Raw genomic sequence first — 26,078 nt, 5'->3', positions numbered from 1 at the left:
GTTTTCCTCCGAGGTGGAAAGACTGGTGATGCGAGGTTACACACGTTGTCGCAGCAGCAGCAGCACAGCCCCGCCCCCCCCCCCTCCCCCCACACACACACACACACACACACACACACACACACACACACACACACACACACACACACTGTTAGGCTACGCTACACACAGAGGTGGAAAGACTGGCGACGCCAACAGAGAGAGAGAGAGTGAGACGGCATGAGGAGCTGGTTGAGACCTGGTCTCAAACGTGTAAAAAAGTCATCATACATACAGGTCTACTACTATAACCTTTGTTGCTATTGTCATCTTAAATTGACCAGCCAAAGTAAAATCCACGATTTTAGAGTGTTCTCCAACTTGCTTGGAGAATGGAGATCAGAGTGATGTGATGGATGCGTTTAACGCATGTTGCCAATCAGCTGTGTAACATTAGCAGGTTAACGATGGCTCGTTGAGCCTATGCATTTGACCCTGATTTGACCACAAAGGCAATCAAAAGCACTAATTAATGGCAGCTGTAAGTAACCGGTTGTCTATCATCTGTGTCTTGTGTATGTTTAATAGCCAACTGAATGTTTTCTGTAGCCTAGTAGAGATATCATATCAAGAAATTCCCTGAAGAGGGAGACCCTCTCCCTCATGCTAAACTTAAAGTGACTTAAAAGGTTCCACTTCTCCTCAAAAAGACAACTTTATTTTCCTTTCTCAATGACAAGCCTAATAATTATTATTGCATTTTGGCTATGTGCAATAACTGCAAGCCAATGTTAATAGGCATTGTCAGTATTTGTCATTATTTCTTGAATTCCTATTTCTTTAGTTGCCAATAATTCCACTGTAAGCCAGTGTTTTCAGTCTTTTATTGCTACACAATAAATAGTAAAAATAAATTCTACATTCATAAATGATACAAAATAAAATAATAATGATAAAAAGGTTCTGTGATTAAATGTATTCTATTGCCCCCCGTTGACAAAACCGTCCCGGGGGGGCACCGAAATGGGTCCAAGCACTGCACCACGTAGGGTGTGAATTTTTGTGGGACTCATAAAATGTCCCTGGGACCCATCTAAAAGACCACCCTTGGGTCCCAGGACCCATTACATTGAAAACCTAGCAACATCACTGAGGACCCATCCTGTTTTCCCTAAACAAACAAAACCAAATATCGTCTGCGGAAATAGCCAAGATCTACAAGCTCACAACGTTTCGTGCTGCGACGCGTTGTGAACTTGTAGATCAGCTATTTTCGCAGAATGTTTGCCATCAGAATAGGGGCACACCAGAAGTTTTGTTGAGGTGCTGATCACTGAAAATGCCAGATAGCCGATCCACAAGCTCACAACACGTTGCGACACAACGTGTTGTAAGATTGTAGATCGCCAATTTTTTTATACTTTTGTGCAACACTCTTGAACAATGAAGTAGGGCTTTAATTTACCAAGGTTTCTGCCTGACAGCGACAATATATTATATTCACTCACTGGTCCGTTAGCACAGAATCTATCACCACCTCCAGTGGTCTAAAGTAACTAAGTACATGTAAAGTAACTAAGTACAGTACTAACTAGGCCTACTGTACTAAGTACTGTACTTAAGTACAATTTTGAGGCATTTTTTACTTTACTGGAGTATTTCCAATTTTCAATACTTTTACTTCTACTCCACTACATCTCAGAGGCAAATATTGTACTTTTACTACACTAAATTATTTGAAAACTTTCTAGTTGCTAGTTACTTGCTAGATTTTGATTATTATTACAACAAAACCCACATCAACCACTTCAGCCATATACATTTTGGCCATTTGAAAATAGCCGATCTACAAGCTCACAATGTGCCCGATGCGACACATTGTGAGCTTGTAGATCTGCTATTTTCAAAAGATTTGTATACATTGATTATTTTTTTTTATTCGACCTTCTTCATAATGAGTACTTTCTACTTTTGGTACTTTAAGTACATTTTGATGCCAATACTTTTGTACTTTTACTCAAGTAAATGTTTAATTCCATACTTTTACTTACAGAGTATTTCTACATTGCAGTATTGCGACTTTTACTTTTTCCCACCACTGACCACCAACTAACCCCAAATTAGCGGCCTTGAATACTGCAATCACTCAGCATATTAACATCACATGTCACATGCCGAATACGCTGATGTATGATGGATGCACTGTAGAGGAACATTTGTTTCTGTTCCTCAATTTAAATAGATACAAACAGATTAAATGTGAAATTGTTTATTCATGGATAGACTCGTGATTACTATGTAAATTACTGTGTAAAATACATGGAATTCAGACGTACTCTTGGGATCAGTTTTTCAGAATTCAAATTTCTAGACTGACTTCATCTCCCATGGTTATCCGCACAGCATTGACATGTGGAAAGTCTCGTTTCCTTCCATCCATTTACTATTCTCTCCTTCCCTCTCTTTTCCTTTCCTTATTTCTTCTCCTCCCCTTTCTTTTCCTTCACTGTGCAGTTGAAATGATCAGTAGCATTTGTCTTTATTTGCGCTGATTTTGTCAGCCACATAGAGTAGAGTTATTTGCACCATTTTCTTAGGAAAATTCAACTGTTTATTCATGCAGAAAATGAGGCGCAGTTTACGGAGCTAGTTCAGGCCAGGCAACTCAAGGGACCATGAATAGTCTCATATTGTTCCTGTAGGTGGTCATACGGCGTCGTTGTTCCTTGGTTGATGGTTGTAATCATAGCTACTCAGCTGTGTGCTACTGGTTCTAATCGTGGTATTACTTTCTTTACTTAAGTAAAAAACTAAATTTAATTATGGCTAAATCGCTTGCTAAACGCTCAGCTCAAAAGCAGTAGCGTTCGTCATTGATCGATATCAGTATGGTCAACTAGAGAGTGTAGAAATAGAGTAACAACACGCTTGATTCCGCCGCAAAACGGGCTCCTTGGGCTATAGTTCCAAACATTGACTGAGTTAGACGGAGCACTTCCGCATTCCATTCTTACAATGGGAGTCGACGCTAGTGTCAGAACTCTCTCTATGGCACTGGGTTGACGGTAATTCACCATCAGTGTTGCTTAAGTTGCTATGTTTTCTTATCGTAAGCAACGATGGGCTTGGGGTTCTGTTATGGTCCCCAGTTTAGCGTGTATTTGTTCAAAGTAGTTCACTTTATCTCAAGATTGGGTTTCTAGACTGGTTGCTTGCTTCTCTCTCAAGAGATGACGTCACCGATCTATCGTTCACAGAGGAACGGATGCGTGCTGATATGGCTGGTAAGTGCTACTGCCTTGGTAGAGAGAGGGCATGGCTTCACTTTGTGATTTGCTTTGCTGGTTCTGGCTCTAATGTTCAGATTAATATCTTTATGTACTGGTTAAAACACGGATATGCTCAGTTGGCTGCATCTTGCTTAATTTATAGTTTAATGTATCATGGTTAGTTCAGTGGCTTTAGACGATACTCTTATTTTGAAGAGCTCGTCCACCGGATGTTGTTTGAGGCTTATAGTTGATGACCGAACACTTCTCTACCCATGCGAAGGAGAGATGGGAAGCTAACTTGTGAGTAGCGTTCAAGAAGTAGTTGTTAATGCTGCTAAAATTCATTGAAATTGATTTAGCATTTATCTAAAGGAGGTTCTGTTTTGGCGTAGGGCTGGAACGGATTAACTATTACGTTATGGGATAAAGGGATAAGTTTTGTTCTGTAGTCATGCTGTCTGACTCTATGATTGGTTGACTTTTCTGGTGTAACCTGGGAGTTGTAGTCTCTGCTCAAGCCTCCGGCGTCAGATCAGTGGTTATGATACAGGCAGAGAGATTTTATTCACGTGCCGATCGTGGCATAAGCTATATTTATTATTTTATGTAGTCTGCGTGGTAAAATAAATTTCAATCAGGCTGGATGGCATAAGATGTTGTTAAGTAATCTCAGTAAGCCTCAGCAACTAAAGCATTATATTGATTAAATTATTATACGTATGAACTTGCTTGTGACTTGCAAATATGAGTTAAACAGCAATAATACTAAGTATCACAGCGTAGGATTAATAAATGTGCAAGTCTAGTTGGTGTTAAATATCATAGGTTACGGGTCCGTTCGGATTCCAATCATCATTTACTAATTGCAGTATCTTTATCAGAAGGCTGCGAGTACAGTATGTTGTAAGGATGTGCAATTGTGCATAGATCATTCTATGCTTAAAGCAGTCTGTAGTTGTGCAGACTGGCATTAGATTACGTTATTTATGGGCAGATAATAGGGGTAGGGATGATTTATCTCCATGGCTGATGGTGGCTATAGTTATTTACCTCTTGTATAGCTATGTCTGGTATCTAACACAGTACGTTTGTTTCTTGTGGAAGCTTTAGATTGTTAGCACAGGCTAGCACAGCATGTTGCTTCTTTTACGGAAGCTTTAGGTTGTTGTAGCACAGGCTAGTCAGCATGTTTGCTTCTTATGTGGAAGCTTTAGATTGTTTATAGCACAGGCTAGCACAGCATGTTTTGCCTACATGGAGGCCGAATTGTTAGCACAAGCTATCTCAGCATGCCTTGCTATGTGGATAGCTCTGGATTGTTTGTAGCACAGGCTAGAATAGCATGGTTTGCTTCCCACGTGGAAGCTTGAATTGTCTTAGCACAAGCTATCTCAGCATGCCTTGCTACGTGGATAGCTCTGGATTGTTGTAGCACAGGCTAGCATAGCATGGTTTGCTTCCCACGTGGAAGCTTGAATTGTCTTAGCACAAGCTATCTCAGCATGCTTGCTACGTGGATAGCTCTGGATTGTTTGTAGCACAGGCTAGCATAGCATGGTTTGCTTCCCATGTGGAAGCTTGGATTGTTCGTAGCAAAAGCTAATTCAGCATGTTAGCTTCTCATGTGGAAGCTTGGATTGTTGGCAGCACAAGCTAAACACAGCATGTTTTGCTTCCCATGCGTAAAGCTATCAAATTGGTTTAGCACAAGCTATCTCGGCATGCCTTGCTAAGTGGATAGCTCTGGATTGTTTGTAGCACAGGCTAGCATAGCATGTTTTGCTTCCCACGTGGAAGCTTGGATTGTTGGTAGCACAAGCTAAACACGGCATGTTTTGCTTCCCATGCGTAAAGCTATCAAATTGGTTGTAGCACAAGCTAAATCAGCATGCCTTGCTTACGTGGATAGCTCTGGATTGTCGTAGCACAAGCTATCACGGCATGCTTGCTTCCATGTGGAAGGTATATGGTGTATAGAAAAGTTGGTTGCCAAGTGATGTTGTCATGTATGAGCAACAAGCTTACAGAAGTAAAGTTATTGCAACAGGATAGATGGTGGGGCTTTAGTTGAGTCAAGATATCAGTCATTTGTCAGTGTTGGCTGGTGCGCACCAAATAAATAAAAAATATTTTCTGCGAAATATCTCGCAGGACGGATAAAGAGGGACTCCGATCCTGGCTGCTCCTGTTATCAATAGTTACACTATGTTGATGGGCTTTGCTTTTCTCATGCTTATCAAAAGCTGGGTGACTGGAAGTCTTTGTCCCCGTATAAAAGGCGCTGCTTTATCCGCCAGATTGGGATGCTCACGGCATATTTGGCACCACATCACGGTGTGTTCATCACTGGTGACGAGTGTTGCAGCGCAACCAGCAGCTTGCGGTGTGCGACTGACTGTGTCAGGATTTGAGGCCACACTCGCGCATTGGCGTGCAGCATGCGCCCCCACACATCCACAGTGAAGCACGCACTTTTTTTGTGTGAGTGGCTTCAGGAAGTAAAATCCTGTCCCAGCGGTCTATAACGGCGTCATCTCGTCCAGGGTGGCTTACCATGGTAATTGCAAGAATAATTCTGCTTATGGTTCTAGATTCCAGGTTGAGCTACCTACGCTCTCGGCGGCACTGTGAGCTCTCAAGGCAGCGTGAGAGGGCTGCTTGAGATGTGGGCTTCTCATGTTCTCAGCACTATGCTGCATCATCTACTGTGCGGGCTAGCACAAGGCTTTCAAGGCAGCGTGAGAGAGCTGCTTGAGATGTGGGCTTCTCAATCAATGTCTTCTCGGCACCTATGCTGCATCATCTACCGAGCTGCCTAGCTTGCTGCTAAACTCTGCTAAATCAATTCTGCCAACCTCTGGCGTCTGGCTCTATTGGGCCGATCCAGACTTGCAACAGATGGCATTTTGTGCTAAATCTATTAGGCTATGGATGGAGAGGGATATCGGCGTTAGTTAATATTATTCACATGTCTAATAATCTGCGTCAAGCTCTGCAAGCTATAATTTAAGCTTGTATACCGTATTCTTTCTGCATCAACTGCAATGAGGCTAATTGCTAATATGCGCCACAAGGCGCTTAACCAATTTAGACCGAGGCCGATCTAAAATCGCCTTCTAAATCCTCACTAAGTTCTGGAAAAATTCAAATAGTTATTCAAAAATATAAAATGCATGTTGCTATACGGTAACTGGCAACATGAACCCAAAATGGGTTAAACTGGTCATAGGATGGCCGGGCTAATCCAGAATTGCAATAACATTGTGTTTGTCTCTCCATCTGTAGGCCTAAACTTGAACTGGTTCACTGCAAGCTGCGAGAGATCGGCTCAAGCTGCGGGCTTTCTCCAACCTCCGTATTGATGCAGCTACATCTACAGCGCTGCTTGTCTATGCTTTTCTTAAATCTCTGGGGCAATGGTCCTCAGGAGCTTACGTAGATATCGGTTAAGGATTACATTCTGCAGGCTAAAAGCTCATGAGTATGAGTGCTCACGCTGTTCTATCGCTAATTCAATAAATGCTGCTTGCGCATTATTGACGCTTTAATTACAATTCGGGTGGATTGCTGGGGATTTAGTTTAGTGGTGATGTCATGGTGCTAAAAAATTTTGGTTTATTCCTATAGCGCTAAAAAATGTTGTTTTTCTATGGCTATGTAGTCAGGCTAATCATATCAAGCTCAGTCTATTAGTAATTGCTGCTCAGGTATCGTTGGGTACTGATTCAGATGTTAAGTAAAGATAGCACGTCTTTACACACATAGTCAGTACATTTTATTTATTATGGATGATAAACAATAGTTATCATTCATCATAGGATGACCTCATTTATATATATATACGTATATATATATATAGCAGATTTCTTTGAAAAATAAATAAATATAGAATGTCCTTTTCGAATCCTACTCGTGGTGCGGCACAGCAGTGGACACCGTAGTGTTAGGATACCGTCTAGGACTCCTGGGTTCAGGATCAACAGGTACCTGGATTCATCAGGCTTGTTGAACACATGGTTGCATGCTGCATTTGTTTAAGTTAAACTTAAAAAATTAAATGTGAGGAACACTATCATGTTAGTAAGAAACAAGTCATGGAGCTCCACCATTCTCACAGATGGTTGGTCTGGCGTCAGGCCCTGTGCTCCCAAGCCGTTTTGGGGGTTTAATTCATTCCCTGTAAATGCTAATTGGCATGTAACATTCATTAAAATGTTATCCTTACAGGGAATGAATGGATTCAGAGGCCTGACGCCAAACTATGCTTCCTCTTGTTTTCTATACCATGCTCAAGCTTGCAAATATATATTGCTAATAAATATATATTCTAATCCAATCTAAGAGTTGTCTGACTGAAATGAGGCGCAGTTTACGGAGCTAGTTCAGGCCAGGCAACTCAAGGGATTGGGGCAACCGATCAGGTGACTAGTCACATGCACTTTCCTCCTGATCGGGTGGTTATAGGTACTGCGTTGTTACCTGCTCACTCTGGCTGCCCTGTCTTGCTGAGCTGACGTGTGTCGCTACTACTGCTGCTGCTGCTGTTTGCTGAGATCCTGCTACCGCGTTCGCTGCTTACCTGCTGCCGCCCATGAAGTCATCCCACCCGCCTCCCCGGCATCCACCTGTAGGCTCTGTTTCTAGATCCCTTTGGGGGTTTAATTCATTCCCTGTAAATGCTAATTGGCATGTAACATTCATTAAAATGTTATCCTTACAGGGAATGAATGGATTCAGAGGCCTGACGCCAAACTATGCTTCCTCTTGTTTTCTATACCATGCTCAAGCTTGCAAATATATATTGCTAATAAATATATATTCTAATCCAATCTAAGAGTTGTCTGACTGAACTGCGTTTTTGGTCTGGATTCTTATGGCTTTATGCACAGCAGTAGCCATTTTGGAAAGAAATTGGGCCCCTTCTTGACTTCCTTCACAGGTGTTACCAATGATACTAATGAAGGCTCTGTTCCATTCTGGTCAGGGTGCTGATATAAAAAAATATATAGTAACCAATTATTTTTTACCCCTTTTTCTTCCTAATTTAGTCATTATGGCAAACAATTCCTCCCACTGCTGTCGTTACCCTGCTGGCTCACCTGCCAGTGAGGAACCTTTGTTCTTCTCCTGCTCAACATTCCCTGCTGACAGGTGCTGCCCCAGTACATACATACAGTGACAAATATCACCAGCACCCGGGCTTCCCTCCCCCGAACACAGCCAATTGTGTTCATGTAGATGGATGCTCGGCCAAGCCAGACGCACTGCGGTGGATTCGAACCCCATGGCTCTGCCGTGGTGGGCAGGTACTTTACCCCTGCGCCACTAAAAGCGCCTACTCAAAGTGTTAATTTCCTCTGAGTGTTATTTAACTCAGAGTTGCATACCCATAAAGGGTCCCTTTGGTTACTATCAAACATTTAGCTGGGGACCCCCTGGTACCCCCTCAAGGACCCCTGGGGGTCCCCAGACTTCACGTTGAGAACCACTGCTCCACCGGGTCTGATTAGATCACCTGTCGCCAGTGTATTTGTTGTGGCTCTGCTCATAATCCACCACAAAAGAAATGGTTCTGAAAAATCTTAATTTTCATCTCACAGAGGGGGGGAAAGCTAGAGAAAAATATAAATATAAAATAAAGACAGCTGAGAGCGGATTTCACGGTGTGAATTTAAACAAATTATTTGCCATTTGAGTTGAGTGAGTGTGGAGCCCCATATAAGATTATTTTCTAAAATATAAAAAGAAAACTATATATATATCAAAAACATTCAAATAGCCAATGTATATATAGGGTTAAAATGGTTAAACTGAATTGATGCTATTATAGGATATTTTACAAGCTACATGTTACATAGAACATAATGTGTGTGTCCCTATTCTACATGTGACTATTCTACATGTGACTAGGCATGTGCAACATCCACGAGATCATTCCATAGGCTATTGTATCCATGTATGCATACTATTGTATTATGCAGGTTATTAGATTAGATCTAAACAGCATATGAGTAGGCTACCAGCTGCTGGTCGCCAGACAGACAGCCGCGAGATTCTCCACGTTTTGACCTGACGGACAACATCTCCAGTTTTGACCTGACTGTCTCCTTCCTTGACTGTAACAATGATGGAAGCTAAATAAAACTACGCAACTGCTCATCAACTTTGATCCTCTGAGTCCAAGTTCATCTTTTTCTACAAGCTGTTGATAATAACCAATAAGCTGTTGAAAATAACCCATATCTTGGCGAACCAGCGATCGACACTTTTTGCGACGACGGGACAAACACACGCTGATGACATCTGGACGGAAGAGCAGACCGCAGCCACACGTGCCGGCAGCAAGAGACGACAGGGATTGATCACCCTCCATCCCGCGCTGCGAGTACTGTCACCCCCGAGGCAAGGTCTGCTTAAATTTTTGTCGTTGCAATTTAAACGCACCTAGAACTGTGAACTTGGGTAACGGAGGGATAAATTGAACTGAGCAGTCTGACAAATTTAAGAATACATGTACATGATGATAAATGCATGAAGTAAGTGCACTATACTTCTTATGCTGTACTCTGGTACTGCTGTTTGGACAACTTAAAAATAAAAAGAAAGAGTGAAATAAGTACTGCTGTTTGGACAACTTCAACATAAAAAGACAGAGAAATAAATACTTCTGATAATTCAGCACTTGAAGTGAAGAGGAGCACTCGCATGTCAGCACAAAGGGGCTGTTGTTTGGGTTTTAATTAAATTAGGTCATGACATTTTAGCAGAAAATGCTGTAGTTTCGGTCCCAAATCACTAATAAGTAATTAGTAATTACATGCTGAGAATGCTGACAAGTCTTTGAGCCTGTATAGTGTTAATAGGGACGCCTGTTATTCTTGGTTCTAATGACTAAAGTACTGGTTGATATTAAATGATATCATAGTCTGGAAATGTGGAATAGAATTTCATGAGTGTACACTCCGTTACGCGCGCCGGCCGTGCTTTCTGTGAGTGATGTGTTTTGTGTGTTTCAAATTGAATATAAAAGTTTTAGTGATATTGTCAATGATGTACCCTGATAGCGGGTCTATTTATAATAATAATAACAATGATTGCAGTGTGTTCCGACCTAAAACAAGGGCTGCAGTCACATACGTGCGGCACATAGAGTATAGATTACTTTTGTGAAGGGATTACTAGACCCTCTCATCTGTGCTCCGTGTGTCCGTTATTGTGACCTCGTATCTCCGTCTCTCCCTATTGCTCCAAAACAGGAGGGGAGAACGGGAGCGGAGAGACAATACACGCTTTGTGTAACTCGGGAATAGTGGATGTGCAGCCTCATTAACTTGTACATCTGCTATTTTTGAGGGATTTTGCAGACTTGTAGATCTGCTGTCTTGGGAATCTCGCAGATCTTTAATGACTGCATGATTTTCCCAACACAGAGAACAAACATGACTTTAGGGAAACATTTTATGCTTTGTGTATGATTCACTGACATTGTGGATGCTGAATTGGATATAACAGCTCTCATTCACCGACATTATGAATGCTGAATCGGATATAACGGCTTTCATTCACTGACATTATGAACGCTGAATTGGATATGACAGCTTTCATTCACTAACTTTATACCTGCTGGATTGAATATAACCGGCTTTAGTTCCTGTTAAAATGTATGAGCGGCTGTTACGTGTGGTCTGAAGCTGATTCAGCACATAGTGACACCCCCCCCCCCCCCCACTCTCTTTCTCTCTCTACCTCTTAATGAAGTTTGTTGTCTTTGTTCCACTAATTATATGTTTCCGGCAGGGACCCCACCCTGCTCTCTCTCTCTTATTGAGTTACTTTAGAATGACGACATGTGAGGCTGATCTCATTATAACCTCATTATTTTGCGCTGTGTCTGAGCTCTCATAGGTTCGGAAGCAGACCTGGTTCAGGGACAGCCCACTTGGAGGTCGCACCCCCCCTTGGCTGACGTCTAAATACAGCTGACTGACGTCTGGATACAGCTGACTGCCTGCTGTCTACTGCACTTTCGTGTAAGATTATACACGCCCTCACACACACGTCATTAACTATCGGGCAGATTAACAGGTTCTCAGCAGTATCTCATTCATTTTATCCAGCGGGGAGGGGTGTTTCGGCTGCATCCATTTGACCTAATGTATTGACCAGTGAAACACTGTTTCATTGTCTTCCTGAGTGGCAGATTACTTCATTGTTTGTTTATTTGATCACATTGTTCATTGCTTGATTAATTACTCAGTACATCAATTAATAATTAATAATAATAAGGGTAATAATAATAAATACATAAATTATCTAAAAAAACAAAAAAAACAAAAAAGAGGGGAAGAAGCAGCCTATAGTATGCTTTTGGAAACACTATATTTCTGCCATCTTCTAGTAACTTCATAAATGAAGCAACTTAATAAATTTCTTATCTTTGCATTTTAGTTATCAATAAGTGAAGTAACTTAATAAATCTTTGTAACGTAATAGAGTTCAGTACCTTTGTGTATTTAAAGAAAAATCTTTATCAGCTTACATTTATAATCGAGATCCTCTTTGACGCTGTGTGAGTGTGACCCTGTTTGATTGCATGACTAAAAGTTGCAGGACTTTGAAACTGACCGGGAGAGACAGTACGCTGTTTGTTATTTTTGCTCCAACAACCATGGCCAAGTGAGGTTTCCTGCGTGAAATTCCTCCGGGACACATATCCTTGCCAAGGGTCAATACCTGAGGTTCAATGGTATACCTTCAGTTTCTGTTACTGTGTTTGAGTTGAGTACAACAGCCCAGAACAGGAATTGTCGGGTGTTTAAAAAGCCAGTCGTGGGGAGTGAAGACTTAGGCAAGTTTAGGTAGTTTAGTTTCTGCTAGGCAGTGTATATAGGTCGGCATTTTCGGGTCCTGTGATAGGTCAGCAGTCTAATACTGAGTTTCTAGGGAACACACACACACATCTTAAGCGTGTCATTCAGAAGTGGATCTCCGCCAGATTCAATAATGAGTCAAACGACGCCGGTTGAGCAAGTCCAATCAAGATATGAACATATCTCAGATATTGGTAAATTTTCTGAGAAATGGAATAAACGTTGGCCCCAGTTACTTCAGCCATGGCCGATCGAGGGAACGTTCGACCTCGATGTCATTAAAACTTTAAAAATTTTGATTGACACTTATAAAATGAACCAGACCGGCAAGAAACGTGTAAAAAAACGTACACAGGAGATTATTGCGATTAAAGCCTTTCAGAAAACTGCTGAGGCAAAATTGAAAATCCAGGACAGACCGCGTCCTGGCGAAAAGGAGTTGACTGCAACAGCCTTCTCACTGTTTCCTCCTCCGTATAATAAGAATACTGGCATTTATCCTGTTCTTACTGCAGAGGGTAATTATGAGACAAGAGATGATCATAATAAAGTCCTTGAGAAGGGCAGGGCCAAGACGGTTTTGGAAACATTACCAGACAGGCCTGGAACCGGTGGTACTCCTGAGAGGTACCGACAGGAGGATCATAGGGTCGGAGGCTATGATTCCCAGATCAAAGATATTTTAGCAAAAGCTGAACAGCGTGGAAAACTTACACGCTCTAAAGCTTCATCTAAACAGGTGAGTACTGTGCCAGACTGTTGCGACGATGAGGAGGCAGACTGGTCTCAGAAACCAGGCAAACCAGGTACTAAACCAGGCACTTCATCAGTCAACGCCACCCCGAGAAGCTATAAAGATATTCCAAGTGATTTGGAAAAATTAACTCGAGACTTACGTAACGTAAGCAGCATGAAACGCCAGATCATACAGGATTTAGACTCAGTAGAAGAACACGAGAAAAATGGGGACCTGGAAAAAACCCTGTTGAACGAGTTAAGCATAGTTGAGATACAGGAAAAGGAACTTCAAACAGACAAAGACCAGCTAGAAGGGGAAATGGGCCAACGTTATCCGTTGCGGTCTAAGCAGAATTCGGAATCTGCTCCTTCCGGGCACTATTCTGTACTTGGTCCTTCTCTTTCTCTTCCAGTGATTATACGCGGGAATGAATTAAACTACAAGCCAGTCGCCCAATCAGAGCTGGATTCGTGGACCTCCAAGTTGCCTTCTATTACAGAGGGTGCTCATGCTTGGCTTTCGAAGTTGGATGAACTTTTTACTGGAATTAATCCAGCTATGGCAGACTTCAAACGCCTGCTTATGGCCCAAATCGGGCGATCTTCTTTGGCTCGTGTCTTTGACAGGGCCGGCCTCGGACATTATGTCAATACAGCTGTTTTCGATGCGGAATTCTTTTCGGCATACAGAGGGCGTTTGGGCCAGGTATTGCAGGAGATGTATCAAACTAACATGCATCCGAATAGTATCATAATCAATTCCTTGGGGGACAATGAGAACCCCCGCGCGTACGTGGCCAGATCATATCAACAATGGCGGGATATCGTTGGGAAGAATCCGGAGGACAATCAGATGGAAGAGGCCATATTAAGGGAGAAAATTCAGCAGGGACTACCTAGACAGGTCAGATGTAAATTGGATGAAATTGTTGGACTACAGTCCATGACTCGCAACGTGTACACTGACAACTTGGCACACCATATCGAGAGTGTTAGGGCGAAGGAAAAATCATTGCGTGAGCAAGATATTGAGGCAGTTCGAAAACTCACTTGCAGTTGTCCTTTCGGAACCCCAGTCAGCTGGGGTGACAGAGGATTCCCCTCGCCCACGATTATGGGGAAGGAGTGCCTCTGGACGTGGGAAGGTCCAGTTTGTGGCTCCCACCTTGGAGGCATCGGACTCCGTTCCCCGAACCCCTGATCCTACCCTTCCACAACCCTTGGATGTGGCTTCGTTTTCCATTTTTACAACCCTACATGCAGATTCTGTTCTTAGCTCATCTGTGACTGTCGTCACAGAAGGGGGGACGGAAGAGCTAAATGATATAACAACAGAACCTCTAAATGATATAACAACAGAACCTCTAAATGATATAACAACAGAACCTCTAAATGATATCATGCACGCAAGGCTGACAATGGAACGGTTATACGTCATGGGTTCCCACTGCCAAGCTTGCAAGGGGGGACTCGTTCAGTAGCTGACATTTTTTGGTATTGTGGGGGTGAGCAAATTCACGATTATTTAGAGCGTAATTGGATTGGAGTATGTGCCCCTGTTATGCTCACAGGCCCATTGTCAATTTTGACACTGCATGGGAATTCGACAAGACTTAAAAGATCAACTGATGTAACGGGTGAGAAAGGTGCTGAGAGCGTTAAAGACCTGAAATTCGCTAGTCTTGATGGAAAGGTGGAAATGGGCCCGTTTGGTCCGATGAATATTCCATGGGAGCATAGAGCTATGCCAGAGGACACGCTGCAATTTAATCCGTTCTTTTATCCTGAAACAAACGGTCGTTGGATAATTTTTTTGTGGTATAATCAGCAACGATTCATCAATTTTACCATCACTACATTTGAGTACTTTAGTGAACAACTGCATGCCACTTCCACAATGACGTTACAAAATAGATTCCTCCTAGATACACTTTTTGCGGAGGAACAAGGGGCCTGCGCAAAAATAGGGAGCGACTGCTGCACTGTAATTCCAATGCACACCGGAGAAGGGGGGAACATCACGGGGGCTCTTGAACTGTTGAAAACACTTAGAGACGAACATGTCAGTCACACTAAGGGTGGTGAGGATACCAGTTGGTTGGGATGGCTTCTGTCATCTTCTTGGAGGGCGAGCTTGGTCAGGGTCGGATTTATCCTGGGCCTGGTGTTATTTTTGTTTTTATTATTGATATGCTGTGTGGTCCCACTGCTTCAGACCATGGTTAAACGTGTAATGGGGGCGGCAGTTGGGCAGCACATCGTCCTGTCTCCACCCGTGCGTCTTGGCGAGGTAGACAGTGAGGCCACACGCATTCTAGATTATGATGACGACAAGGTTGACATGGGTGATAGGGATTCTTTTGATATATATATGGATTAATCACATTTATTACACCACTTGTTTACGTTAAGTGTATAGGCCTTGGCCACACTAATTACAACACCTATATGCCTTGTTGTGATATTGTGCCTCGTATTTCTACTATTGTGATTCTACTATTGTGATTTGTATGTGTTTGTGCAGCGCTTTCAAATTGAAACACAATTGAGGTAATCATATTGGCTATTTACAGCCCGTAATGCTGTGTAACATGTAAAAAGATATGACTGTTTTCCACCTGGTGGAACGTCCTTCCTTGGCCCGTTTTTGCTTAAGTGGCCTTGGAGAAGCTTGTAGATCGGCCATTTCTTGATGGCTGTAGTGTGTTAAGGTGATTGCCGATTGTGTATTTTATTTGACAAGCACTGTACTACAGCCCAGTTGGTATAGTTAAACTGTATGGCTGTATTTGATGTGTTAACAACGAAGAGGGGCTACATGCATTGAATGTGAGCATTCACCCTGTATGCATTTGGCCTCTGTTGTGTGTGCCTAATCTTTCTGCTTGTCTTTCCTTCTTGAGGGGGACCTGACGGCGGTGTGGAATCCGTTTACATAGGCTCTATATATGTCTATGTGATTGATGATTATCATATACTTGTTTTGTTATTATCATTGTTATTGGTCCTGATCATATCGTTGTATTGTGTTTAGGTACGCTCCCCCGTTTCGTTGTGACACTAGGGTGCCACAAAGGGGGGAATATAGGATATTTTACAAGCTACATGTTACATAGAACATAATGTGTGTGTCCCTATTCTACATGTGACTATTCTACATGTGACTAGGCATGTGCAACATCCACGAGATCATTCCATAGGCTATTGTATCCATGTATGCATACTATTGTATTATGCAGGTTATTAGATTAGATCTAAACAGCATATGAGTAGGCTACCAGCTGCTGGTCGCCAGACAGACAGCCGCGAGATTCTCCACGTTTTGACCTGACGGACAACATCTCCAGTTTTGACCTGACTGTCTCCTTCCTTGACTGTAACAATGATGGAAGCTAAATAAAACTACGCAACTGCTCATCAACTTTGATCCTCTGAGTCCAAGTTCATCTTTTTCTACAAGCTGTTGATAATAACCAATAAGCTGTTGAAAATAACCCATATCTATTAACTAAATTTGCTGGGGACCCCCTGGAACCCCTTCAAGGACCCCTGGGGTCCGCCGGACCCCACTTTAAGAACCACTGCTGTATAGCTGCTGTTATACCTCCTTGAAAAAGCAAAAAGTATTGCTGAGAGTTTAGCAGAAATTCATATTTGTGTATACTAGAAACCACAAGGCCAACAACATTACATATTTTTAGGATCACTTATTTGAAGATTGAAGAATGTTTCTAAGAAGCAATACATGAGAAGAACTGTCTCTCTCCCTTGATGATAGAGTTACATAATAGCGCCTAGAGCAGTGGTTCTCAAAATGCGGACCGGTGACACCATGGGGTCCTTCATGGGGTTCCAGGGGGTCCCCAGTTAAATTATTGATATAGTTAGGAGAAACCAAATAAGGCTCTTACGGGTCTGTAACTCTGAGAGTGCACAAATGGAACCTGGTCCTGGTTCTATTTGGTCCGTGGCCAATGTAGTGGTTTGTAAGTGGGGTCTGCGGACCCCCAGGGGTTCTTGAGAGGGTTCCTGAGGGTCCAAGGCAAAATGTGTTGATAGCATCACAATAATTTTAAGCACTTTTATCCATATTTTATACTTTAGCTATTAAATATCAGATCTACAAGCTTGTGACGTGCTGTGAGCTTGTAGATGTGCTATTTTTGAAAAATGTAGAATCATTTAGAATTATCTCTTCGGAGGGTCCCACTCCCTGGCACAAAATATTTTCAGATGGGGGTCCGCGGCCAAATACATATCAATTTGGGGTCCTTGAAATTAAAACGTTTGAGAGACAATGGCCTAGAGCTGCTACCAGTCTGGAAAAGAATGAATAAAGCAGTCACAATGCAGCAAGCCAAAGAAAAAAGAAAAAAAGTTGTTGGCTGGTGATTGCCTTCTTAACCACAATAATTACACTGCACATCAATCTTCAAAACAAAAAAAGAAGATAACATTTTTTCTTTTGTTTTAATGGTGCAGAGGATTGTTGCTTTTCCTATATTAGACAGGTGCCTGGTGGCAAGGATTAAGCAGTAGAACAACTAGAAAGAACATTTTCAAAGTGAGCAGACTCACGCTTTGGCAGAGCTTTTTCAATGTCTGTCTCCGCACGCGCACGCACACGCACACAACTCATTTGAACTCATGTACTGTTGGCGCAAGTGTGTGCACGCACACGCACACACACACACACACACACACACACACACACACACACACACACACACACACACACACACACACACACACACACACACGATTAAAATACTGAAACTGTACCCAAGCTTATTAGCCGGGTTGATCAACCTTCAAAGTTATGCTGTCAAACACTGCCAGGCTGTGCTGCATTTTATTTCAGTATACACACAGTATGCATTGCTTATTGTTTATTTCATGCAGAATCTTTCAAACCGAATTCTATATCTTATTGTCTCCGCCAGGCCGAAAGGCATGGCGAGAGAGTATGTTTTACCCCCTGTCCGTGTATACGTTTGTTTGTGTGTGTGTCCGTGTGTCCGTCCGTCCATCTGTCTGTGAACAGCTAATCTCAGGCACCGTTGGCCCGGTTGCTGCGAAACTGTGCACACACACTCCCTGGATGCCAATTCAGAACCTCTGACCCAAATTTTTCACATGGGCCTGTTATAGCGCCACCATTGCACCGATTTGTGCAAAACATATTTTTTGACAGTACTCCTACAGATTTTGTCCAAAAATCACGCAAATCGGTACACAGTATCTCTATAGTCATTAAACGAAACAAGTCTTTCAGATTTCTCATATTCCATCCTGATTGGCTAAAAATGTCTTCCAAAGTTTGCAGGAGTGCTCCGTTTTGAACAAAAAAAAAAATCATGAACACAGCATGCAATTTCCGTGAAATTTTGCACGCACATTCCCATTAGGCCGAGGAAGAACTACCATTTGAAAATTTTCAAATCAGCCTCATGGTGGCGCTGTAACAGGCCGATTCGTGTTTTTACCTATAATTGCACCGATCTGTGTAAAACTTTGTATGCACACTCCCTAGAGGTCAAGAAAAAACCTTTGCCCTGCATTTTTCACATCTGCCTTTTATAGCGCCACCAGGAGGCCGACTTATGTAAAACACATTATTTTATACTACTCCTTCCAATTTTATCCAAATTTCACGCAAATCGGTACACATGATCTCTATAGTCATGTGATCACGACGGATGTGTTTAATTTTTCATATTCCATCCTGATTGGCTAAGATTGACATCTAAAGTTTGCATTATTGGCTTGTTTTGAACAAAATTCCGCAAATCATGAACGCACCGTCCAATTGCGCTCAAACTTTGCACGCACATTCACACTATGTTGAGGAACAAATGCCACCCTTTTAACATTGGCCTGTTATAGCGCCACCAACAGGTCTAATTTGGCGAAACACATGTTTTTAACAAAATGCCTCAAATCATGAATGCAGTCAGTGTCCGATTGTCGTGCAAGGCCTAAGAAGAAATGGCACCCTTTTCACGTTGGCCTATTATAGCGCCACCAGGAGGCCACAATAGCCTACCTGACCTGGTGGAGACCTGTGCTCCGAGGAGCTCTTTTTCTAGTTATATAACTGTGCTCTGCGGAGATTTGTCCCAAAAGCTAAACATGAAAGCAAAAAAATAACTAAACTCACTATATGAACCAGAAAGGTATGCACAAACTAACTAACTGCAATTGAACGTGTGAGTAATCTCACAATGAGTAATCTCACAATGCGTCGCATCGCGACGCATTGTGAGCTTGTAGATCTGCTATTTTCAAATGGCCAAAATGTATATAGGGCTGTGGTTTTGTAAAATAATCAAAATCTACAAAGTAGCTAGTAACTAAAGTTTTCAAATAATTGTAGTGGCGTCAAAGTACAATATTTGCCTCTGAGATGTATTTCCATTTTTCGGTACTTTTACTTGTACTCCACTATAGTGGAGTACAAGTAAAAGTACCGAAAAATGGAAATAATCAAGTAAAGTCAAAATACCTCAAAATTGTACTTAAGTACAGTACTTGAGTATGTCGTATGTGTACTTGCGCCACTGACTAGTGCAATAGTCTCATGTAGCCAAAGTTCTACGCCTGCTACTGATGCGTCTGGTGACATCTAAATTCAATTAATGGACTAAAACAGTGTGGAAACAATTCCGTAAATAAATAAAAGAATGATGAATGAATGAATGAATAACAGCATCACAGAACCAATGCAAAGACTTTACGGTGGTCCTTCATATTGGCTTGGGACAGTATCAGGATTGTTTTTCAAAGCAGTGTGGCTGTAGGTTAGTTTGTTAGCGCTGCAGGATTTTCTTCACCGCCTAAGCCCATTCATTGAATTTAGATCTCTCCAGATGCAGGCAGAGATCTCTGTCCCTGATCGTCTGGCTTATGCGAGACTACTAGTGCAATGTCAAGCATTGCAAGCTGACTTGCATTCCAAAATAAATCGGGGACCTTTTGAACCGGTCGTCGTTTTGGAAGATATATTTCATAACATTGTCAAAGGAGCATTCTAAAGCAGTAGTGTTGGAGCACTTTAAAATGCAATGGAAAAAAGAGAGAATAAAGTATGAGCAGAATATTGAAAAGATTGGTATCTAATACCCAGACGTTGTAAACTATTTGCACGAAGTACGTATACCACGGAGGACCTGAAAGCCTACAAAAACCTTGAGGCATAAAACTTACCTTGGGGTGGGTCAGACAGGCCACTGCCCATAATAATACATCTAAATGTATGTGTGGTTTCTCTTCAGCGATGGTTAGTTTATTTCATGAAATTGTATTTTACAGTATTTCTTTTTGTGTCTTTCATGAGTGTACATTTTCATGTTGCTTGGGAGAACCTAACAAACGTAAATTTTCTATCACTATGCGATGGACATGGAATCTGGGGAGGTAAAAAAAGTCATATCTGTTCTATCACAATAATATTCACTGTTTCTTTTATTCTCAGGTGTTGCCCTCAGATCATTGCTTAGATTAGCGCTTACATAAAAAACGGCTGGATCAGCTGAACCCAGTCAACCCCACACTCCAGGAGTCTGGAGGAAAGATTGTGGAACCACCATCAACATTGATTTCATCTGTAACTTCAGCATGTGTGGCTCGAAGCCTTCGATCCTCTCCGCTGTGCCTCCTTACTCAGAACTGTTCAAGAGCAAAGCCTCTGAAGATCTCTCCAGTACTTCACGATTCGTGAAGACTCTAGTAAAAATGTATTATGAGGGGCTTGCAACTCATTGCTGTTCCATTGACCTTTAGAGCAGTGGTTCTCAAACTTTTTCATGTCAAGGACCCCCAAATTGACACTTATTAGCCCACGGACCCCCATTTGAAAAGATATGCCTCAGGGACCCCCATAAGAGAAGATTTCTACGGCTCTAGCGGTGATTCTCAACCATTTTAATTTCAAGGACACCCAGTTTGACATGCATTAAGCTACGGACCCCCATTTAATGACATTTCTATCTCTGGGACCCCAATTTATATCCTAAAATCAATGAGAATTTAACTCTCAGAGTTACAGACCCATAAGGGTCCATTTGGTTCCTAACTATCTATCATTTAGCTGGGGACCCCCTGGAACTTCCTCAAGGACCCCTGGGGGTCCCCGGACCCCACTTTGAGAACCAATGCTTTACAGTGACAGAGGAGGAGCCCAGAAACGTGGAAGAGGCAACGCGTGAACAAAGCGTAAGCTGTGAGTGATGAACCAACCAACACATGCTCATACCGGTGCAGTCAAACGGGTGACGGCTAGGGATGGATTTGACCATACGCCGCTACTCCACGTTTCGTGGGTACCCCCTTCCTACCTCTGGCCTGTATGGTTTCTTCTGCTGCTACCGTCTGCATGGGGCTGTTCTCAGGAGGATGTTACCATTGGTGTGAAGTAACTAAGTACATTTACTCAAGTACTGTACTGTACGTTTTGAGGTATTTATTTTTACTTTACTGGAGTATTTCCAATTTTCTGTACTTTTACTTCTACTCCATTACATCTCAGAGGCAAATATTATACTTTTTACTCCACTGCAATTATTTGAAAACTTTAGTTACTAACTTTGTAGATTTTGATTATTATTACAAAACATACATTAACCACTTCAGCCCCTGTGTACATTTCGGCCATTTGAAAATACCTGATCTACAAGCTCACATGTGTTGCGATGTTATACATTTTAAACTTGTGAAATGGGACATTTCGCATAAGGAGTACTTTCTACTTTTTGTACTTTAAGTACATTTTGATACCAATACTTTTGTACTTTTACTCAAGTCAATTTTCAATTCTGGACTTTTACTTGTAGCAGAGTACAGTATTTCTACATTGCAGTATTGATACTTTTACTTGAATAAAAAATGTGTGTACTTTTTAAACCACTGGATGTTACCAGGGAGAAGGACAGAGGGAAGATAGCACCCTCCCACAAGAACTCTGACATCAGGAAAGCATGGCTCTTCATTCACCAAGATTACCCATTCATTGGTGCCTCTCCTGATGCTGATGTAGTGCGACTGCTGTACTGTAGGTTATGTAAATCTAAAGTCCCCATTGCATTTGATTAGGATGTTTAATCAAAGAAAACATTGAGTACTGGTTTACAATATTAACTATACTATATTACTATGTTATCTTTAATCAAACCCTACAGGTTGAGAACTTGGTTTACTGTGTAAATATACTATGTTTAATCAAAGCCCACAGGTTGAAAAGAGGTTTGCAATGGAATACTTGTCACGATGTGTCAAGACGGTCAGACGCAAATGCAGGACAACAGGCAGTGCGGTGACAAAGGGGACAAGGGTTACAAGCGGTGGCAAGACAATCTACAGAGAAACCCCCCAAAACACTAGGAACAGATAGGCGAAACTGAAGGCAGAACTCAGCCACGAGGAAAATGCTGTCAGCAGGCTAAGGAACCAAGACAGCTACACACAGTAAAATACGTTCACAACAAACTGGACAGGGGACACTGAAAACAGAGGGTATAAATACATACTCAAGGTAAAAGGACACAGGTGAACACAACTGACAATCAACACAATGATTGCCTGGAACCAACAAGACAGGAGAAGGTCAATTGGCACAGGGTGGAGCGACAAGACTGCTAATGGCACAACAGAGAGACAGAGTCATGACAATACTGTATTGCTTACTTTAAGTATACTTTGTACTATGTTTAATCAAGCCAACAGGCGGAGAACTCGTTTACGATGGAAATATATTATACTAGTGCTAAGCTGATATTGGTTTAACGATATTATCGATGTATGTTTTTTACATGTTCACATTATTATTTTTTGTGCCACGGATTACATGATGACAAGTTTTGCGTGATGTTTTCCTTTTGTAGGCTAATATCCTCAGAGCAAGTGGGTATACATGTTGTACAGTATAATAGTGTGAGTAACTTGTGATGTTCTCTCATCATTATGCAGGCAGCATATAGCCTACTGGCAGAGGAATGTATTATTTAGAAGTAGGACCCATGCACACAGCACCTTCAAAAGCACCTCAAAGATAACTATTACTGTACATATTGCTGTATATATATATATATATATATATATATATATATATATATATATATATATATATATATTTACCTCTCTACTTCCTTATTGTTATTCATAAGTCTGTTTTTGTTGCTACAACGTTGAGGAACTGAAAGCAAATAATTGTACTTGCGTACTTATGGGATGTAAATAACACAATCTTTAATTAGTTGACTTTTAACTCAGCCATTACATTAATATGTTTGTTAGTATGGAAATGAGACCAGGGATGAGACCAATCCTGTTCTTTCCTCTCAGCACCATTTACATGAAGTATAGCTCTGATGGTTTGAGTTGGGAGCTTCTAATGAAGAGGGCTGAACGTGACAGCTTATGCAGTGACATAATAGGTATATTACACACACACACACACACACACACACACACACACACACACACACACACACACACACACACACACACACACACACACACACACACACACAATTTCCATCAACAGTATATGCAGGTTTGCATGCATACTTACTTCTGAGACACCAAATCAGGTGAAATAGGATCAGCATTTATAGCTTAAAGAAACGCTCTGAAACATCATCATGACAGTCATGACGAAACTTCAACCTGGTTTTTGCACTTTCTCCATTTACGGCCCGTACATCTACATAAACGTTCAGAATTCAAATATAAAGTACCCCATGGCCACATACGTTACAATTATGTACGGCTCCTCAAAAGTAGCCGCATATTCCGTGTTTTTAAATAAAAAGCATTTTAATCCGATCGGCCGATCATTTTCTCATAGTTATAATGTATCAGAGTGCAAAACACCTCCCAACCGATAGGGTCACATAGTTGAAAGCGTGGAGAAAATTCGGAGAAAATGGCCACCGATCGGATTAAAATGCTTTTTACAATTACAAACTCCCACCTGAATCAAGAGAATGAAGAATCAACTTTATTATTATAGGGACAAAAAGAAAAATGAGGGGGGAAACGGAGAGGGAAAAAGAAAAAGAAAAGAAAACCATTAGGCAAAAGAAGAAGGTCAAAGAGAACCCACAAACAATACAGGTTTTAAAACTCTAACTTCAACATATTATTTTGGATATGTTTCATCATCGTTACAATCTTGGAGAATGTACTGAGAAAAAATGGCATTTACAGTTGTATGAATTAAAGTACATTCAAAGATAACCCTAACCCTGTGTCTTGATCTATTGGTCTATTGGTCTGAGGCAGCTCTTCAGTGAAGGCATTCTCCAGCGCTTTTAGGATAGACAGTTTGCGAACTTCATCCTTGAAATCCCGACCCATGAACACGTACAACAGTGGGTTCAGGCAGCTGTTGAGAAATGCCAGGCAGCAAGCTATGGGATACCCGATGGTGAACACACGATCCAGTGTTTCACTCTGCTCTGCCGCCATGCGGTTCACCATCTTAATTTGTATCATGATGTGAAGGGGGGCCCAGCAGAGGAAAAATGCAGTGATAACAGCTACTATAATTTTGAAGGAGCGACCTGATTGGCTGGCCAGCGAGCGATTCCTCCTGAGCCGGTAGATGATGACAGAATAGCAGGAGACGATGACGGTGAAAGGGACCACGAATGCCAGGAGAAAGCAAGTGATGAATATGGCCCCACCTCGAAATGCTTTCATCTGCATGGCGGGTGTACTGTAGTCATTTGTGAGTCCATAGGTGGTTATGCAAAAGATGATGTCCTTATCATGAAAGGAGGGTTGTGTGTCCATAAAGATGAAGTTAGGGGAACTGAGAGCCAAGGCCATCACCCAGACACCCAAAATCACACAAGATGCCTTTCTGACGCTGCGTTGGTTCTGGGCCCACACTGGCCACACCACACATACACATCTGTCAACACTGATGACCATCAGAATGTAGACGCTGGCATACATGTTCAGGAAGAGAGCGGTAAAGTTCAGTTTGCACATGAATTGGCCAAACGGCCAGTGGCTGTCCAGAGCTGTTTCCGTGATTCTCAGGGGCAGGATCACTGTGGTGAGGAAGTCGGCCACAGCGAGGTTGAGATACCAAACGGTGTTGATGGTTTTCTTCATTTTGAAGCCCGTCACCCAGATGACAACACCGTTCCCCAACACGCCGAGTACAGAGACCAGGCTGAAAATGAGGAGGAAGGCGATCTTGAGGGCTTTTTCAGCGTGTTCATCCTTGTAGTCAGAGCCATTCCCACCAGACATATCCAGCTCTTTATCAGGATCGTCAGCAGTTGTGTTCATAATCATTGTCCTAAAACCTAAATAACAAAATAAAGAAAAACATTTTTGAACCATGTGCTATTAACCTCTAGCACTCAGTAAGTATAATGTATAATGGCCTAAATACTATAATGTAACAAACTGATCTACATAGGTCCCAACTTAACACAACTTTTTATTTCCCATTTGCGTGTTATAACGTGACTGTATTATAGCTGAGTAGCTTGTGAAGAAAATTGTAGATTACTTTTTCATTTGTAATCAGATTTTTTATTTGCAAAGTTAATCAAGTGTGCATTTGTAAATTTAGTGATTTGGAGATAAATAGAGAATCATATTTGTGAAGCAGAGCATCTGGAATTGTGGATTTAGATCACATATGTGAAGCAGAGCATTTGACACTGTGGATTTGAAACACAAACGTGAAGCATAGCATTTGTAGTGCTGATCAGAAAAACACTTGCAAACCAGAACTTGTTTTTGCAAACTAGAACTTGTTTATTCAAAAATCACCCTGTGTGGATTCAAACCAGGACTTGTGGATTTATTAATTATGAGACTGATCTGACTCCATATTTATAGCTCCCTCCGCTACTGGCCAAACAAAAAAATGAATACCATATCATTATATGGGCTTAAATAGGCTTACCGTTACTAAATACAGCTGATGAAATTTTAGTAAGTGATATATTTTTTATGTTAAAATAAGTGTTAAATTGCCCTATATTCTAGATAGCAATCATTGCCTGTCTAGATAATAAAGAAAATAAAAAGAAATACCTGTTTCAAAGTGTTGAAGAGACGTCAGCCAGGGTTTGTCTTGTTCAAACTGTGGTCATTGAACACTGAGGAGCTGGGCAGCTTAGCATCCTGTGAGTTGTCATATCATTGCTGTCGGGCAGAAACCTCATATCTCCATATTTCAACTTTGAAAATTAAT

General features: G+C 41.7%; 1 protein-coding gene across 1 annotated transcript; it reads right to left on the bottom strand.

Annotated features, from left to right (window-relative positions):
• Positions 1-20,366: 20,366 nt before the first annotated feature.
• Positions 20,367-25,165, bottom strand: LOC308078204 (chemerin-like receptor 1; the record flags this gene model as incomplete). Its single annotated transcript, XM_080419329.1, has 2 exons — positions 20,367-20,421; positions 24,102-25,165. 2 exons carry the CDS (start codon positions 25,163-25,165, stop codon positions 20,367-20,369), a joined length of 1,119 nt encoding a protein of 372 aa, XP_080275455.1.
• Positions 25,166-26,078: the final 913 nt, after the last annotated feature.

The sequence above is a fragment of the Gymnoscopelus braueri genome (assembly GCF_963280865.1).
Source record: "Gymnoscopelus braueri genome assembly, chromosome: 22".
In the NCBI taxonomy this organism is placed as follows: Eukaryota; Metazoa; Chordata; class Actinopteri; order Myctophiformes; family Myctophidae; genus Gymnoscopelus; species Gymnoscopelus braueri.
This window is presented reverse-complemented; position numbering and strand designations above follow the sequence as displayed.